The following is a 15,201-nucleotide window of genomic DNA, read 5'->3' on the forward strand; positions in this document are numbered from 1 at the left end:
CTACAGTCAGCTGCAATAAGCAGACAGTAGTAAACAGATTCATGAATTGGACTTTTATATCCCTTTGGTAATTTTCGCCTTTCGTTTTCAGACCCTTTCCGTCCTTTGTAACGGCTGGGCTACGTAGTATGTGCATGTAGCTGTTGTCAGTGAAATTATAAACAACTAATAGGAATAAAATTAGATAGCAATATGCAACAACAAGAAAGTTCGAGAGGTCAATATATGACCTTCAATGAAAGGCAAGTATCCATTCCATAAGTCGCACTCTAACTTCTATACAGTCTAGGCAAGCTGTGATTGAAATCAACAAAAATCACTTCAGAATTTGGGAGAAATCAGTTAGCACCAAAAATGTGTCCTTTTGCGCCACAACTCATTAATAACACGTAAGAATCACGTGTTTTCAAACTACCTAGTGTAACTTGTACCAATTCTTAGATAAACTATTAAATTTATTAAAACAATGACTCCCTCTTCGGTTTATTTATCTTTTTTCAAACTTCTGGAATTTCAACGGTAAATGTTTCTTTTCTGAACAATGTAAGTTTCTTACGGTTGTTGCAATTGTACTCTGTATGAAGAGATCTAATTGGAACAGTAATGCAATGCTTAGCTGTATTTTATTTATCCGCTCTAGATCTTCTTTATACAATAATAGTCCTGTTGATTCCATAAATTGTTGCATTTAAAGAACAATACTTTACTAAGGACTGAAAAATGTAAAAGGCAGACAGTAATAATTTGATAAATATGCTTAAAGGTAATTTGGTTATCTTAGTGTATGAAATTTGTAAGAAGAAAAAATAGTAACTTTGCAAACATTATATACTTGAATAGATATTAATCTAAAACAATACAATAGAATTTAATACACAGAATCACTACATGCACAAGAAAAAGCCAAGAGCAGGGGAACAGCGGCTTCTTTTTTTTTGTTACTGTTTTTCATCTCAAAGTTACAGTGTTGCCTTCATCATGGAGCAAAAGATATAAATACAAGTATTTACAAAACAATATTTCATAAAGTAATCATATATATGCTGACATTAACGGAAGCAAGCTGCACGTACTTAGACAAACCAAGCCGTCCTACGTTTTAACATGGGTGACTGTACTTAAAAAATATCAAACAGCAATGTCATAAATATCGCAGGATACAGGATCTTGTCAAATGATCAGAACAAACCGTACAAAATCTATTATCATTAATCCCCACGTTGTCTGATAAGTCAGTAAATAGCAATTAAAGACATCTAGCATTGTACGTTTCATACTATTTTGAACAACAAAGGCACAGTAAATCTCTTTAACGTTTACACATTAGTACCAGTGAAACGTTAAACGGAAGGTATCGTAGACTACCTTAAATAAGTAGTAATATAGGTGTGCAAAAAGATTTGCTACTGTAAATCATGATAATCGTGAATACAAGAAGAGGTTGCATGCTCTTACTTTGTTATTCCACGCCTAAAACCGCTGCAACCAACTCGAAACGACAAATCTGCAAATTGAATATCGCCATAACTAGCGGCTTAAAAATGTTGGTGCTCTTTAGATGCTGGGATCTTCATTATTTTTTTCATTTTTTCGGATACATTTCGGGTACATAATTTCACGTCCTTATTTATTTCGATACAATGTACAGCCATATTCCAACCCACCTATCTCTCTCCTCCCCCTCCCCCCCTCCCCTGCTTTGTGAGTAAAAAGTCTAGTAGTGTTTGATAGAAGTTTCTATTACGGTACAGATCATCAGGAATATTGTACTCCAGAAAATTGTCGAATAAGTTTTCTGTGTATCAGCTGAGAAATATTGTCTAGACGAACGGACAGATGATTGTAATTATACCCCCTCTACCAGAGTTATAAATATAAAAAAGAAGGTGTGGTATGATTGCCAATGAGACAACTCTTCACAAGAGACCAAATGACACAGAAATTAACAACTATAGGTCATCGTACGGCATTCAACAATGAGCAAAGCCCATACCGCATAGTCAGCTATAAAAGGCCCCGAAATGACAAATGTAAAACAATTCAAACGAGAAAACTAACGGCCTAATTTATGTACAAAAAATGAACGAAAAACAAATATGTAACACATCAACAAACGACAACCACAGGCTCCTGACTTGGGACAGGCACATACAAACAGAATGTGGCGGGGTTAAACATGTTAGCAGGATCCCAACCCTCCCCTAACCTGGGACAGTGGTGTTACGGTACAACATAAGAACGAACTATAAAAATCTTATAAGTCTATATAGTTGTGTTTTATACCGAGCTGCAGTTTATTTGTTAGTATCATTAGACAAATACCCTAGGTTTTTTTTATATCTTTGTCTCCTTAATGGGCGATGAATTCTTTCGATTGGCAGCAAAACATTTCTCAAACCATCTAATCTATCGCTCCCTCTTCTGTCGTCCATGATCATTAAAGTCTTGCGAAAAGTTTTACAATACAATCTTAATATATTTAATAATAGTTAGTATTTATTTCATATTAACTGAACGGGCGATAAATAACAGTCGATGTGAAAGTTGATCTTTATCAAAAAGTAAAATAACAAAAATACCAAACTCCAAGGAAAATTAAAAACGGAAAGTACCTTACCAAATGGCAAAATCAAAAACTCAAACACACCAAACGAATGGAAAACAACTGTTATATTCCTAACTTGGTATAGGCATTTCTTTATGTAGAAAATTATGGATTAAACCAGGTTTTAAACGACAATGCTTTTTAACGTTGGTACGTTCTTACGTTGTTGTTCTTGCAACTTACGATTAATCATATAAAAAATGTAAGAAACGACACGAAACGTTGAAAAAGGCCAACAATTTCACTAAAACTAGTAACAGGACGGTATTTTTTAATAGCATTACCCTTCCGAAACTGAAAATGTAAATCTGGAGAAAAACATCTGATGATAGTATTATCAAAAGTTACATATATTTTTCGTTTTTGGCGAATATGTTTAGCCCAAATTTGTATTGAATGCAAGATATTCGTTTACAAACGACGAGAGAAGGAGCAATAACAACGAATGTTTTACGGCTAATGTATAATATTACAAACAAGATATGATACTAATCTGGCGATTATAAAGCTACCCCAAAAATAAGGCCTACGCAAAAATGACTGCAGTTTATTGCAATAAAGGGATTTGATTTTTTGGTAATCCCAAAGGAAAAGAAGACAGTTGTTTGGTTGTGGGCACTTCTTTTGTACATCCAATTTATCCAATTCATAAATCCCCTTTAAAGTGTACTACCGGACTCAATTTGTTTCCTTTTTTTACTATTTCGACAATCAAAATTAAATATTACTCTATTTCAATTATCATATATGTACAAAACACATGCAAGATAGACTACACCATTTTGATATTCAACAATTTTCTTTTTTTCTTTCGATATTCATTTTCCTGTTCAAAAAATGTATTTGAAATTTGCTGAATATCAAGATGGTGTAGTCGTTCATGTATAGGCCTACTTAAAATTATTCTAAATTTCAATGTCGAAAAAGGAAAAAGGAAATAACTTGAGTCCGGTTGATTTACTATCATATCAAATTCTATAGCACTAAAAAAAATCATTATTTCTGTGTGTGTATCCATATTGTTCATTCATAGCTAAAGTTCATCGTTTTGTTTATTTTTTGTTTATTTCACTGGGGGAGATGATAGTAGTCAGTAGTACGTTGAAGTTGTTTTTGATAATTATAACCCATTTAGAAATTGTGTGTTTCTGAATTTGCCAGTCAGCAATCTCGTCAGTAGTACGTTGAAGTGGTTTTTGATAGTTATAATCCATTTAGAAATAGTGTGTTTCTGATGACAGAACTTCAATAGCATCTATTTTAAGTTCATTTACAACTTGTGTTGTTTCGGGTCGATTTAGATATACCGTATGGAAGCTTGAGACTCTTTAAAGAGGGTCTGGATGGGGTCCTTAATTTCTGTATTATTTATTTTTTATATGATTTTCTCTATTCTTTATTTAGCTTTCCCATTTCCCCATATTTTAGGACTCCATTATTATATATTCTTTATGTTTGGCACGATCTACAAATAAGTCAAACAGAAGTGAAATTGGCAGTGGACTCCTGATGAAAGTTATTGTCCTCATGCATATGATGGTTTTTACCATTTTTAGCGTTTTTGGCTATAACCTTAGAAAGTACAATAGACAGAAAGAAACCTTAGACACAAAAAAAAAATGATCAACACGACAATACGTACATGCAAGTCAAACACGATAGAAATTTTCATCAGAATTCCGTTGTTAAATTATTGCCTTTAAATGACAATTAACTTTTACCATTTCTACAATTAAATATGTTTTCGAATTTGGCTGCACCTGTAACATTCTTTAAAAACGGGATATCACATCCACATTTTTACGTTCATTTATGTTGGTAATATAGCCCGGTAATTTAGCTACGATTCATGTGAACTCATTGATCCTTTGAATAAACGTATTCTCAAAGGTTATAAATTTAACACCGTTGTGAAATTATAAAATATTATTTTTATCGGTTGTAGCATTGGCTTTGTTTTTGGATGTGTACTCTATCCATGGCAAATACTCTATTACCCTTCACGGAGACGCGTACGCTTGCTCAAGTGTGCGCTTTATTATACGGATGATTGTTATGTACAAGACGACATAGTTTATTGCCATGATTACTTTGAATTTGAAATTTAAGAGACAGTAATAACAGAACATTCAGTATAATAAATTAATAACACATATCTGAGAGCCTCAGGGTGATAGAGCAGATTGTTACCACTTGGCTTCGCCTCAGTTGACAATGTTTTCTCGGGGTAACAATCTGCTCTATCACCCTCTCAGCTATGTGTCAGTTATATAATGTCTCACGTCTGTGAGAACATATTTATCAATTAGTTGTAATTGGTTTTTAACTGGCTTTCCGTATAACTGCTCTAATATCGGTGCTTTGTGCATGTCTATTGTTTTTATGTTATTTTTTGTGGGGCTTTCTGTGTGTGCCTGTCCCAAATAAGGAGCCCGTTATTCAGTGGTTATCATTGTTTCGTGTCTGTTATGTTTATTTTTGATATTAGGTCGTTGGTTTTCTTGTTTGGATTGTTTCACATTTTTCACGATGGGGCCATTTATACGGCTAACTATACGGTATGGGTTTTTCACAATGTTGAAGACCGTACAGTGACTTATACAAAGACGGCGTGCACAAAGTTGAAGGCAACTGCAAAAGGCGCTTTTAAAAGTAGTTTTATACAACCGTGTTTAAAATATCTTTTAAATAGGAAGTTTTTTTTATGATAAAATGATGAATGCTAGCCATTAAAATCCACATTACTAATAAGGTTATCAATATTAAATCTATAAAGTATGAAACCAACATAGAGAAAACGGCAAAAATATGTGAAACTTGTAACATTAAATAAGCATAAAATAGAGTTTTTGATCTAAAATTTATACAAATTCAACATATTTTCCCGCATTTTCGTATAATAGAATTTTTCGGATTCGGACTATGACGTCATACGAATTTCACCGCGAAAAAATTAAAAAACGGCCATGGTGGATGAGTTTGGAATGTAGTTCGTTATGTGTAAGAAGTAGTAATTTGGAAAGATTAATATTCGAAAATGGAAGAATCGGTAAGAAAAAATATTTAATTACCATTTTTTTTATTTCAAAATAACTTGATGTTCCAAATGTGCATAACAAGAGGTTTAAAAAAAACCTGCAAAATATGAATGATTCGATAGTCCAGGCTGAAAACCTGACTTTTTTTTAATGTCCAGCTATTATGGTACAATTCAAAGAAATAACGTTAAATAACGCTATTTTCTGAATAGGGTCCACGACATAGTCGCTTATTATATCCGGGCATTACACTGCTCTTAGCATATATTTATTTATATTTCCAGAATGTGCATATGCTACACTTTGTTGTTAAAAAAAAGGAATATGTTGAACGTTTATGTTTTAAGCTATGTGATAAACTAAGTGTCCAGTGTTTTTGTTACGCGTTTGTTTTCTGGGGAAAAATGCCAACGTCGTAAATGATTGAAGTGATTTGAAGACGTTACGTTTGTGGACTTAGCTTTATGAACGCCGTCAAATTGTTTACTTCTGTGACGTCATTTGACCTGTGGTGGATAGTTGTCTCTTTAGCAATCATACCAGTAGCAAGACAATTCGGCAGCGAGACAAATCGGCACCTTGTTTATAGACTATTCGGTACCGTTTTAGACATTTTAGAGAAATTATTGGAATCTTTGCGGCACCTGTTTAAAACTAAATCAACATTTACAGTATTTCAATTCAAGGATGACATAAATACTATGTGTTCATTACCCTATAAAATTAGAAAAAAGAAGCATTCAACCATGCATAAAACGACTAATTATAGTCTTAGATACAAGATTTTTTTATTAGTTGTTATTGTCTTTGAACTAGCTGTCAGTAACTGCGAGTACTCTCAGATCCGTACTTCAAAAGTTGTGTCTCTTGTGTTGTAATGGATGTGTAAATACCCTGCCACTTCCAGTCTGTGTTTTTGTTAGATTTTTTTCTGCTTTGTATCAATCTGATGAGTTAAGCCCTTTGAACTGCTTTTTATAGTTTGTTCTTATGTTATACTGTTTCACCAATGTCCCAGGTTAGGGGAGGGTTGGCGCCTTCAAACATGTTTAACCCCGCCACATCATTTATGTGCCTGTCCCAAATCAGGAGCCTGTAGTTTATTTGTTGTCGTTGGTTCATGACTGTCAAATTTGTTTTTCGTAAATTGCTTTGTTATAAATTAGGCAGTTAGTTTTCTCAATCGAATTGTTTCATATTTTTCATGTCGGGGCCTTTTATAGCCGACAATACGATATGGGTTTTTTTCATTGTCGAAGGCCGTACGGTTGCCTATAATTGCTTACATCCACTTCATTTAAACATTGGTGGATAGTTGTGTCATTGATAATCATACAACATCTCCTTATGTTTATATCATAGTAGCCTAAATCATTTCGTTTTTTTCCCTAACTGATGTATACTATATGCTATGCGTTATTATAAAGTTGTCAGGAGAGCACGACGTGCTGTCTTGAATGTTGAACAATGTTGAATTTTATTGAGAAATACAATTTGATTTTGGAATGCTTTGCGATTGCTTACAGCCAATCACAAGTATGATTGAAACATACATGCAATCAGAAGTCCATTACTAGACCTCTAGTAATGGACTTCTGATGCAATGTAATTATATAGACTTAAAGAGCTTACGCACTTTGATTAATTTTATGTCACTGTCACATGATTTTTTAGAATTCTATTTTTAGAACGATTGCAAAGCAACGCAAATGTTAACTTTTGGTTTTAAACAATATGCAGTTTTAATCAATCGTGAACAAGGTTTTTCTTAAACTTTTCGTTTATCACAATTGAAAGTGTTTGTGCTCCTTGTTGCAGGAGAAAAATACGCAACACTGGGTTCTGCCGCAAAGGGAGATAACTGATATCAGTATAAACAAAAAAATGGCAGATCATGTACACAAACTTTTTATCAGTTTATGTTTACTTGTGATATACAAACAAATTTGTGTTGACAGTTTAAGATATGGACTTAAAGCAAACACTCTCCACATTCCAGTGCAGAAATTGGAAGATCAGTTTGGAGAAAGGACCAGAATTATTGAAGCTGATCTTACAAAGTTGTTGACTAAAAAAGAAAGCCCAACATGGAACCATCGTTTATTTCGACGGTCAACAGCTAAGCATACAATTGCAGCAAATTACAGTACAGTTGTAGGTTCTTTTTTTTATATTTTATTTCTTTTAAGCAAACGTGACGTATCTAAATGCGATTTAGATGTTGTAACAATAATTACGTAATTAACAATTTTACACCAAATTAATGCACCTGTTATTGACATATACATGTATTGTTTCCTCTAATATAATTATGGATAATACTTCCATGGAATAATATTTTCCTTTTTCCTTCTATCAGAAGAAGGTTCTTTACTGTTAAGGCATAACATCAGGGGCTGTGCTAGTCTTAAACAGGTACACAATGTATTACACAACCAGCCAAATGTTGAAAAGGCCACTTCATGGTTATTGCAGCCAGCCAATACACCTTATCGCTATTCCCTCTTGACCCGATAATCTGTCCCGCTTGAACTTTTGACGTCATACAACAATCACTTTTCCATTGTGGCGTCAGATATTTTCTATTATGACGTCAAAATTTTACGGGAACTTTTGTGATATCCAGTAATGGCGGACAAATAGCGATAAGGTGTATATTGAATAGGGACAGATCTTTTGATGGATTTGGAAATAGTAAGAAAGTACATGCATGTTTCCAAAGCAACTGAACTGTTTCAATAATGTTTTCCCATGTTTTTCAAAGCATTTCAACTCCATAATGAAAATCTTCCCACTATTCAATATTGGTTGCAATATCTGTGAAAGAACCTATTTATTGGGAATATGCTGTGTGTTTGTTTTTTTCCACATTGGCTAGAGGTATAGGGGAAGGGTTGAGATCTCACAAAACATGTTTAACCCTGCCACATTTTTGCGCCTGTCCAAAGTCATGAACCAGCTGAGTCCTCTGATTTTGTTGGTCTTGTATGTTTTTTTAATTTTGGTTCATTTATATGTTTCGGAGTTTATAGTGTGACGTCCATTTTCACTGAACTAGTATACATTATTGTTTAGGGGCCAGCTGAAGCCCACCTCTGGGTGCCAGATTTTCTTGCTGTGTTGAAGACCCATTGGTGTGGCCTTGGGCTGTTTTCTGCTTTTTGGTCAGGTTGTTGTTGTCTCTTTGATGCATTCCCAATTTCCATTCTCAGTTTTAATACTTCCCAAAATGAGTCAGTTCTTCTTTTTACCACATAACACCACAGAACTCCAAAGTAATAATAATATTGATAATAATGCAAACTAAGGAAGCACCCTGTATGAGATATAATAAATCATGGTAAGGGGCTGTACATGTGGCATGGTAATTTTATAAGCATATTAAAGAGAAAAAACTTAAAACATACAGGTACATACCAGTTGTTGGCATGACACAGGTTATGTTCTTCTCATATATTTTATGATGGTATAATACTAAACCCCTAACAGGAGGGATTGTGCCTGATATTCATATGATGAAGACATAATCTTTCAATCAGTTTAATTGAGGTCTGGAGCTGGCATGTCAGTAACTGCTAGTAGTCTGTTGTTATTTATGTATTATTGTCATTTTGTTTATTTTCTTTTGTTTCCTATTCTGACATCGGACTCAGACTTCTCTTAAACTGAGTTTTACTGTGCGTACTGTTGTACGTTTGTTTTTTCTACATTGGGTAGAGGTATAGGGGGAGGGTTGAGATCTCAAAAAACATGTTTAACCCGCCGCATTTTGCGCCTGTCCCAAGTCAGTAGCCTCTGGCCGTTGTTAGTCTTGTATCATTTTTAATTTTAGTTTCTTGTGTATAATTTGGAGTTTAGCATGACGTCCATTATCACTGAACTAGTATACATATTTGTTTAGGGGCCAGCTGAAGGATGCCTCCGGTGGGGGGAGTTTCTCGCTGCATTGAAGACCCATTGGTGGCCTTCGGCTGTTGTCTGCTCTATGGTCGGGTTGTTGTCTCTTTGACACATTCCCCATTTCCATTCTCAATTTTACAATATATCAGATGCAATTTCTGGGATAAAAAATCAACAAAAATGTCTATTATAAAAAATACATAATGTACATATTAAAATAAACATGATCACTGTGTATCATCACCACTGGGTATAGCTACCTTTGACCATGTTGACTGGTTCTCTGTTCATTTTCTAAGGAAAATATCATTACTGTACATATACCAGCGAATACATTTGTAGTTACCCCAGGTAAATAAAGTAGCTATACGCTGCTATATATGTACAGTAATGTTGTTTTTCTTTCGATAATGAACAGCGAACCAGTCAAAGGTAGCTATATCCGGTGGTGATGTTACACAGTGATGATAGAATAAAAAACTAAATGTGGCCAAAATTAAATGCAAATACAAGTAAAAACCTGTAAAAATGTAAAAGTTTGGATAAAAAGCACACAGTAAAAAAATTCATGTCTCGATTTAAATAAGAAACAGAGTTCTCACTATTATTTCTATTGCAAAATACCAAAATTGTGTAGATCCTATATTTTTGAGGTCAAAATCTTTGGACCACCACTTTTTGAGAAGTCAAAATATACTCCTACATGTACACGTAGGTTTTTCAGGCAGGATACATTACTTGTCACAAAATCACTGCAGAACATTTAAAAAATGTTCATTCTGCCTTTTAAGTATTTCATGTAAGTATACATACATTTTTGTGTGTATGTATTAAAACAACAAAATTTATATTTATAAATTTATGATGGTTTTACAGAACCCTTACAATAAACCACATACTGTGAATACTGAGTGAAAAACTCCTTATTGAAATTATTTTGTCAGAACTGCTGATATTATTCATTAGTAATAATTGATAGTAAACATGGTAAACATGGTAAATTAAAGGTGGTTTATAATATAAAATTAAATTCCTTTTAAAAACATCCAGAGTACGGAAAAAATTATCATGTACAAATATAATAAAAAAAATGTATTTCCTTGCCCATTATTACTGATAATCATTCGGGTACCTACATGTATAACTGTATTCTCAAACAACCAATGCATTACATCGGTACGGAGATACAATAAACAAAACCCTGAAAAACAATTAACATAAATATACAAACTACATGTGTATAACAAACGAACTATGGTAAACAAGAAACATACAGAGAAGAAAATAAAAGTATGCATAAGAATAACAAGCATCTAAATGATTTGAAAGTAATACAGTGTACCACCTAACATTTCAAGACTCTTAACATGTATGAACAATGTTATCTTTTGAAACCATTTAGGGTTAGTTAGGCAAATGCTATTCTTTTCTGCATTCATTTGCTGAACATGATTATCATACATTGACTTCCTCAAGTTGTGTATGCTACTTAGGAATTAGTTTATGAAAAAGTAAAAACATATAAGCAAACAACATGAACAAGCAAAAAAACAAAATCAAAATTAGAAATAAAGAGTTTTTTTTAAATAATCAGAAATTTAGACAATCAGTCAAGCTTTACCAGATATTCTACATAAATATTTAAAATTAAAGTGTACATGTATAAAAATTACAAAATATTTACATAATGATTATAAAGAAATAGAATAAATAGGAAGGAGGACCTGGGGTGGGGTACAGGGGAGGGGTACAGGGGATGGACACTTATAATGTGATTAAATCAATACCATTTATTATAGTGAAAGAATAATCAAAAGTTCACAATGATTTATTTATTGATTGTAAACTTAAGTAATTCTTCCATTATTGAAAATGATTAAACAATAATACATTTTGTTTATTTAAGTGTCAAAAAGGCCTCTTTATCATTTTGAATTTCTCAATATTTATGATATCTACCCAAGTCTGAAGTATATACAACCAGGAAGTTAAAACAGGAATTTTCTAAGTAAATATGTCATACGATATATACCATTGTTCTAACTGCACTGTATAGGTAAAAAAAGTAATAATATCATGAATAAAGTTAATATGTATAACATTAAATATTAAAACTTTTGTATATATAAAGTTTAGAATTTCATTGTGTTTGTAACCCTAATAAAATACATAATGGTTAAATATTTCACATCTTAGTTAACATGTGTGGATGTACGTTTTCATTAGCATGATTAGTGAAAAAGATTACTTTCCATATATTACATAATATATACAATTACTACTCATTGGGCTGAGCATTGTCTCATTGATGAATATTAACATCTCCATTTATTCATATTATATAAAATCTCCTGTTTTGGGCTAAGGGAAATGTGTTTTTACATTAATGACTTGTGAAATATCTGAATGGGCCATTGGCTCTGGTCTCTATATATTCATATATTATGAGATCTGTATCCTATAATATAAATTTACATATAACATGCTACAGAGGTCATTTTCATATGGTTTTGCCTCTAACTAAATCAAATAGAACATTTACTTGTATTGTTATAACGCTGATAACATTTACTTTTTCACTTAAATTCACATTAACAAATGGATGGTTAGAACTTAGTGTATTCAATTTATCATTTTTTCTCCATGAATATGAAATAAGTTCGTGTTAACTTTATAAAAGATCTTGTGTAACACATGACAGTAGTTTAATTTGAAATATTTTAACCAGGATGTTTACCAGTTTTATAGTTATTTAAAATACATGTACTTTATCAAAGTCCTTCATAAGTTATTGAAGCATATCAAAAGTTAACATTATATTTTATGAACTTTGGTGATGTTAAATGGTTTTAAGTTTCATGGTTATTTTGAACCACTTACATTGCTCTGTTGGTGTGTGTTGTTTGGGGTCACTTGTTTAAGTAGTACACTTGACTTTTATGTAATGCTGCATTTTCCAGGGTTCACCGTTCTGCTTTGATAATGCATTGCTGTATAAAACCTGACGCAAAATTTGATTGTTTGATAATGTTCATGTGATTGATTTAAAATAAACGGAAACATAATCATTTCTTACTAGTTACTACTTTTTGTCTCCCCTGCAACGAAAGTCGCGGAATGCGAGTCAGGGATTGCTTTTCCAGCAACGGCTTCAGCGATGATGACGTCAACTATTGTTAAGATTTCTGCTTAAATTTGTTTGATAGGAACTACTTGTGATAGATCTAAAGTTGCATTGCTATCAGTACGTATCAGTTTGACAACTATTTTGAGGCCCTGTCCCCTAGGTCAGGGTCCAGTGACTTTGAATTAATAAGCAATTTTCAATATTAAGTTTTCTGCTCAAGTTAGGTAGATAGGATCTACTTGTGATAGATCAATGATATTTTGTATGAAGTCACATTACTAGTATCAGAACATATCAGTTTGACCACAATTTTGAGGTCCTGCCCCCTAGGACATGGTCCAGTGACTTTGAATTAATTAGCAATTTGCAATGTTAAGTTTTCTGTTTAAGGTAGTTTGATAGGAACTACTTGTGATAGATCATTGATATTTAATATAAAGTTGCATAAATATCAGTACATGACTATTTTGAGTCCCTGCCCAGTAGGACATGGTCCAGTGACTTTGAATTAATTAACAATTTTCAATGTTAAGTTTTCTGTTAAAGTAATATTGATAGGAACTACTTACATTAGACAAGGATATTTTCTATAAAGTTACCTTACTGTCTTTATATCTCAGTTTGTCAACCATTTTCAGGCCCTGCCCACTAGATCATGGTCCAGCAACTGAATTTAATAAGCAATGTTGCTGTCCATCAGATTGTCTATTTTTATGCCCCCGCCGTAGCGGTGGGGGCATTAAGTTTTACCCTTGTGTGTCTGTATGTACGTACGTCCCAAAATTGGTTTCCGTTCTCTAACTTGAGTTTGCCTCAACCAAATGTTATGAAACTTATACACAATACTTATTACCACAAAACACAGATTAAGTTTGAATTTTGGTGGCGTCACTTTAACCGTTCTAGAGTTATGCCCCTTTATAAATGGAAAAATTGCAAAATTTTTAGTTTCCGTTCTCTTAAGTTTGCATCAACCAAATGTTATGAAACTTATACACAATGCTTATTACCACAAAACACAGATCAAGTTTGAATTTTGATGGCGTCACTTTAACCGTTCTAGAGTTATACCCCTTTATAAATGTAAAAATTGCAAAATTTTTATTTTCTTCTAAATATCAAGTAATTTTTAAAATTGGAGTTATCTTCCTTTGTCCATGATTATAGTTGAATCAACTACAATCAATGCAATGTTTAATTTTGACTTCCACTGATAAAACACAGATCAAGTTGAATTTGGGTAGTGTCTCTTTAACCATTATTGAGTTATGCCCCTTTATAAATCAAAAGATTGCAAAATTTTTAGTTTCCATTCTGTAACTTAAGATTGCCCCAACCAAACATTATGAAACCTATACACAATATTCATTACCACAAAACTAAGATCAAGAACAAATTTTTTGTTTCCGTTAACGTTTCTAACTTAAGTTTGCCTCAACCAAATGTTATGAAACTTATACACAATGCTTATTACTACATAATACAGATTAAGTATGAAATTTGGTGGCAACACTTTTACCATTCTTGAGTTATGTCCCTTTAAAACATAAAAATTGCTGAATTTTTCGTTTCCGTTCTCTAACTTTAGTTTGTCTCAACCAAATGTTATAAAACTTATATACATTTTGTACAACCGTTCTAGAGTTATGCATGTTTACAAATTTTAAAGAAAAGTTGCTGAATTTTTAGTTTCTGTTCTCAACTTAAGTTAGCCTCAACCAAATGTTATGAGACTTACACACAATGCTTATTACCACAAAACTCAGATCAAGTTCAAATTTGGGTAGCGTCACTTCTACCATTCTTCAGTTATGTCCCTTTATAACTATATGATATGCAAGCGGGGGCATCATCTGTGTCCACATGTGGACACTATCCACATTTACTTAATTTTATGCTGACAGGCGAGACATATCTCTGTATCAACAGTTTATTTCATCTAACAGATGACTCTGATCAATTTATAGTACCTAGTATACTTTTGTTTTGTTACCTTTAATTTAATATATAACCATTCAATCCGGTTTAATCAGTCAATACATTATTTAAATTTGGTATGTTTCTATGTATTTATACACCAGATGTTACATCCACTGATCATATCCTGGATATATGAATTACAGTATTTAAATTGATAAAATTAAATTTAAACAACAGCCAAATAGAGAATCATGTGTGAATCATATTAACAACTTTGGAAGAGACTACTTCTTGAAATGGTCCTGAACAAGCATGAAATACTGGATGTTAAGCAACCGACATTAAATCAATCTTCTTCAAAAATTGTTTGGAAAGCTGTTGAAGAGAAGATGTTAAATAGAATGTCCACATGTTTTAAAGATTTCATCACAACACCAGATTATCAGACAGAAAGCAGTACTGGAAAAAAAAATCAATAATGAGCTCTGTTTTCAATGTTTAACTCAGATTTGATGTATATTATGAGGGATCAATATGTTTGCTTGCAGACTTTGGTCCTTTAGCCATAAATAGTAGATCTTTGATATATTAGTTTTGATGTCCCTAATGGA

General features: G+C 32.8%; 1 protein-coding gene across 2 annotated transcripts in view; it reads left to right on the forward strand.

Annotated features, from left to right (window-relative positions):
• Positions 1-7,339: 7,339 nt before the first annotated feature.
• The window catches only part of LOC127700662 (sortilin-related receptor-like), a 104,616-nt gene continuing 96,754 nt past the window's right edge, over positions 7,340-15,201 (forward strand). For both annotated transcript variants that reach the window (XM_052204228.1, XM_052204229.1), the window contains exon 1: positions 7,340-7,797. In XM_052204228.1, coding sequence (XP_052060188.1) covers positions 7,528-7,797 — 270 coding nt within the window. In that variant the 5' untranslated portion in view covers positions 7,340-7,527. The remainder of the gene's footprint in view (positions 7,798-15,201) is intronic.

Source organism: Mytilus californianus, unplaced genomic scaffold (assembly GCF_021869535.1).
Source record: "Mytilus californianus isolate M0D057914Y unplaced genomic scaffold, xbMytCali1.0.p SCAF_5, whole genome shotgun sequence".
Taxonomy (NCBI): Eukaryota; Metazoa; Mollusca; class Bivalvia; order Mytilida; family Mytilidae; genus Mytilus; species Mytilus californianus.